Raw genomic sequence first — 4,707 nt, 5'->3', positions numbered from 1 at the left:
TCCCTCCCTCTCTCTCTCTCTCTCTCTCTCTCTCTCTCTCTCTCTCTCTCTCTCTCTCTCTCTCTCTCTCTCTCAAACAATCAAAAAATAGAATAAAGTAACGCCTTCTTCGGTCAAGACCTAAGGAGAAGAGAGATAAATAGCCACCGCTCAGTCATCCCATCAAAAGCTTCCACCTTGCTTTCTTGCTCCCTCTCTTACCACTTGTTCAAATATTTTATCTTCTTATTAATTCATTAAAATGAATCTCGGTCCTCGTGCAACCCTTAATAGCATTCTCTTTCCTCTTTCTATTCATTCATCTGAGTGATCTCACCTCTTCATATCTTTCTTCTTCTTCTTCTTCTACTACTACTAAAGAATACTAGTTCTACCACTGCTAGTTTCTGCTCTCTATCACCTCCTCAATATCTGTGTTCATTTACCTTAACTTTGATTGACACACTTTCACATTCACTTGGGTATTTTGCTTGTTCTATATCATATATCTCTGTCTATCTATCCATCATCAAAATCGATATTGAAAAACACAAAAAACATGGATTCTTCTCCTCAAAACTGGCTCCTCGGCTTCTCTCTTTCCAACCACTCTCATCATCATCACCCTTCTCCCGATCTCTCCCTCTTCGAGGCCTTCACCTCCAATTCACCCACCCACTCTGCAGGTCCCCAAACTCTCTCTCTCTCTCTCTCTCTCTCTCATTCTATTTTTTTTTCTAACACATATCAATCTTTATTTTTGTCTTGCAGCTACCGTCGCCGGTCACCATCATCAAGGTGCAAGTCCAACTTCAGCAACCGACCTCTCCATCTTCAGTTCCGGAATTACCGGACCAAAGCTCGAGGATTTTCTCGGAGGTTGCACCCCCGCCACCAACACCGTCACCCCGACCTCACTCCCTCGGTTTTCTACTGCCGATCATCATCATCAAACCACTCCTCTCGCTTTGTCCCAAAACGAGATTTACGACTCCGAACTCAAAACCATAGCCGCTAGTTTCCTCCGTGGTTTCTCCACCACCGCTACCACCACCACCACCGCTGCTACTTTACAAACGACCAAACTACAGAACCACCACCCTCTAGCCTCTTCCGATCCCACCCCCAAAAAACCCGCCGATACCTTCGGCCAACGCACATCCATTTACCGCGGAGTCACACGGTAGTGCTCTTAACTACTAGAGCTACAACTTGCAAGTTCATACCTTTTATGGGTTATTTCAGTATTTTATTTTTTGAGAATTTTTGCTTATTATTACTAATTTTTGTTTGTTTGGGGGTTGAATATTTAGGCATAGGTGGACCGGAAGATATGAAGCGCATCTGTGGGATAACAGTTGCAGAAGAGAAGGACAAAGTAGGAAGGGCAGACAAGGTAATTTTCATTGTTTTACTACTAGTCTCTTCTAGGGTTTTAAAGGTTCTTTGTGGCCCTCTTTGATTCTAACGTGCGCTTGAGGTGTACAATATATGATACAATATAAATGGGTCCACTGGATCTTTTGGATCTAGCTCTGTGAACGGTGCTGATCATCCATTAATAGATCCTCTAGCGTATGTTAGATTTGAAGTGGCTATATTTGCTATGGTGCGCATCGTGTTTTTAGTTTCATGAGTGGGCAAAGATTCTGATGTGGGTTGTTTGCTTTGCGGCATGTACACGACGCAAATGAATTATCATCATCGACTTCATTTCTGCAGTTTATTTGGGTGAGTAATTTCACTTTTTACTGTTTCTCTTTTCTGTAAGAACTATTTACCACCATTATAATGAATATCATTATAATCAAGTACGTGTGAATGCATATGATCATCAAATTTTAAGATTCACTATAGATTTGGTTACTGTAGCAAAAATATTCTTTGCATGAATGCATCAAATCGTGGGTCAGATTCTATTTAGATTCTCATTGTTGAAAATGTAATTAAATAAATATTTATTTTCATTGTTTAAATTTTGTTAATATTTGTAGGTGGATATGATAAAGAAGAAAAGGCAGCAAGAGCCTACGATCTGGCGGCTCTAAAGTACTGGGGTCCGACCACCACTACAAACTTTCCGGTGAGCTCAGCTGCATGCAATAACTATTTATCTACATTGTTCGATATATTTATATATGTACTTCACTTATTTTTATCTGAAATGCTTTGATCTAACTTTATGATCAATTTTGAAGGTTATTAACTACGAGAAAGAATTGTCGGAGATGAAGAACATGACTAGGCAAGAATTTGTTGCTTCTCTTCGGAGGTACTTGATAATTATAACATTTCTATGGGTTTTTTTTTATTCGATGTATATTTATATGTTTTTTGTTTATATTTATTTGTTTTTTAGGATAATACTTTATTTGGTGTTAGTTTTATGAAAGATTTGGTAGTTTATGTATATTGGTTTTTCTATGTTGTAGGAAAAGTAGTGGATTTTCTAGAGGAGCTTCTATTTACAGAGGGGTCACAAGGTTTGTGGTTCCCACATAGTTTATTGTTTATTTTATAGTCGATTTTAAATTAGGACCTAATTGAACTAAATAATATTTTCTTTTCCTAATATAAAACCTAATTATTTATTTCAGGCATCATCAACATGGTAGATGGCAGGCAAGAATAGGAAGGGTTGCAGGCAACAAGGATCTCTACCTTGGCACTTTCAGTGAGTCTCTTAACCCTTTTTAGAGGATTTAAAACTATAGTCGACTGTTTCTAATTAATAAGTACTTTAATCAAACAGACACCCAAGAAGAAGCTGCTGAGGCCTATGACATTGCGGCAATCAAGTTCCGAGGCCTAAATGCTGTGACCAACTTTGACATGAGCCGCTACGATGTGAAGAGCATTGCCAGCAGCAACCTTCCCATAGGAGGAATGTCTGGAAAATCCAAAAACTCATCAGACTCCGACAGTAAGAGCATCGAAGGTAATCGTTCAGCCGATGATCGAGATCTCTCCTCTGCATCCTCGGTGACCTTTGCATCTCAACAACCTAGTTCCTCCACACTAAGCTTTGCAATCCCCCTCAAACAAGACCCATCATCAGATTACTGGTCCAACATTTTCGGATATAACCCTTCTCAAAACAATACCAAAAACCCTACTACTGTTTCAGTTGCACCATCATCATCATTGTTCCAGTCACGTGCCATTGGGTCTTATGGTAACAATTCCTCACCAATGCCATTCAACGTGGACTTCTCTTCAACTTTTAGCACTTCTGCTTCTGAAACCAACAATGGGTACTTTGGTAACTTCAATATAGATGGTCAGCGACACCAAGAACAGTTGCAACACCACCAACATGAACAAAGTACTATTACTGGTACTGGTTCAATCCCATTTGCTACACCCATTGCCTTAAATAGCAACAATGGTTATGAAACTTCTTCTGGTTATGGAAGTTGGATTGCGCCAAGTATTCACACATTTCAGACTCATGCAAAGAACAATCTCTTTCAGACACCAATTTTCGGGATGGAATAATTTGGCTGATATGTGTTAGGGGTGAATGTGAGGGTGAGAGATTTATATGGCATGAGTACATCACAATTTGTTTTCGCTACCATGAAATGGAATTGGAGGACAAATGAAAGAGGACAATGTTTGGGGTTTGCATGCACATGGGAGTCAACAGCTTTAGTTGAACAGAGATGTGAGGTGGACTGGCAGTCATAGATCATAATTCACACAGGCTGACACTGTGTACTAACTCAACTTCTTGTGCCAAGATGGTGCTTCCTTTTTGTTTTTGGTTTTTATCCTTTATTTCTTTTTGGTTCTTTTAGCTTTTTCTTTTTCTCTCTCTTTCGACTGACATGATTTTATATGGGTATAAATGAAAAAGAAATCCTGTTGTAATCTGTTCTTGTCCTTGTTAGTATCAAATTATCCATGTGAAAAATGGAAGAAGAACAGATCTGTTTTTTTTTTCAAAGATCTTTATATGCTTATAAGGAGAAGCAGCTTTTACATCAAGATCGATCATAATTATGTACATGTCATGCTTGGCTATACCAAGTTAGATAATACAATACATGAACTGTTTAGGCAACACAAATGCAAATACAAATCAAAAACTGTTTGGGTGACGCATCTGAATTGTATTTGTAGTAGTTAGTGTCTTTGACGCCGGACCATATCAGTTAAAAAAGGTTAAAGATTTTGGAAACGTGGGTTTAACATAATAATATGTTCATTGGTTCCACTAACTACTACAAAAGGTTGAAACTCTTTTGCCATGCTTAGAAATATCCTATGGAAGTACGAAAGAAAAACATTGTATTCTTTATTTTTGGCGTATGCATATTCTCAGGTCGAAAGCATGGCCAAACCTAGGACTAGGAGTCGGCTTCTCTAAGCTAAAACAGTGAAGTGAACTTTAAAGTACGTATTTATGCTTGTTGGTTGGTTGGTGGTGTTATCATGCTATACTTATATTGACACTCAAATTATGGTCCTGTTGAAAAATGAATGAACGTTATCAATGTTTTAGATTTAAAGTTTGACAACAGTGTTATGTTGTCACACGGTACTTTCACAAAAAAGACATTTTTCTCTACTTGTTATTGGTCTTTAGGTTGTTCATAGTGAAGCATGTAGGAGTTATAAATTAGATGAACAATAAATCCAAAATTGACCAGACAAAATGGAAAAAGAAATATATATATATATATATATATAAACTACCTATTAACAAAATCTTTTTTGTCAATC

The 4,707-nt window shown here is 37.9% G+C and overlaps 1 protein-coding gene across 1 annotated transcript; it reads left to right on the top strand.

The window, feature by feature from the left end:
* Positions 1 to 276: 276 nt before the first annotated feature.
* On the top strand, positions 277 to 3,952 carry LOC137738203 (AP2-like ethylene-responsive transcription factor AIL5). Its single transcript, XM_068477836.1, has 9 exons — positions 277 to 665; positions 751 to 1,162; positions 1,293 to 1,375; positions 1,702 to 1,710; positions 1,974 to 2,062; positions 2,178 to 2,251; positions 2,412 to 2,462; positions 2,577 to 2,653; positions 2,732 to 3,952. Exons 1-9 carry the CDS (start codon positions 539 to 541, stop codon positions 3,475 to 3,477), a joined length of 1,668 nt encoding a protein of 555 aa, XP_068333937.1. The 5' UTR covers positions 277 to 538; the 3' UTR covers positions 3,478 to 3,952.
* The last annotated feature ends 755 nt before the right edge of the window (positions 3,953 to 4,707 follow it).

This window comes from Pyrus communis, chromosome 6, assembly GCF_963583255.1.
Source record: "Pyrus communis chromosome 6, drPyrComm1.1, whole genome shotgun sequence".
Taxonomy (NCBI): domain Eukaryota; kingdom Viridiplantae; phylum Streptophyta; class Magnoliopsida; order Rosales; family Rosaceae; genus Pyrus; species Pyrus communis.
The sequence above is the reverse complement of the archived record's forward strand: the minus strand, read 5'-3'. Positions and strand labels throughout refer to the sequence as shown.

Excerpts from the sequence above, each read along its gene's own strand:
- LOC137738203 (XM_068477836.1), top strand. The coding sequence starts at position 539 with ATGGATTCTTCTCCTCAAAACTGGCTCCTCGGCTTCTCTCTTTCCAAC. Across the intron at positions 666-750 it reads TTCACCCACCCACTCTGCAG|CTACCGTCGCCGGTCACCAT; the intron begins GTCCCCAAACTC and ends TTTGTCTTGCAG. Across the intron at positions 2,463-2,576 it reads ATTTACAGAGGGGTCACAAG|GCATCATCAACATGGTAGAT; the intron begins GTTTGTGGTTCC and ends TATTTATTTCAG.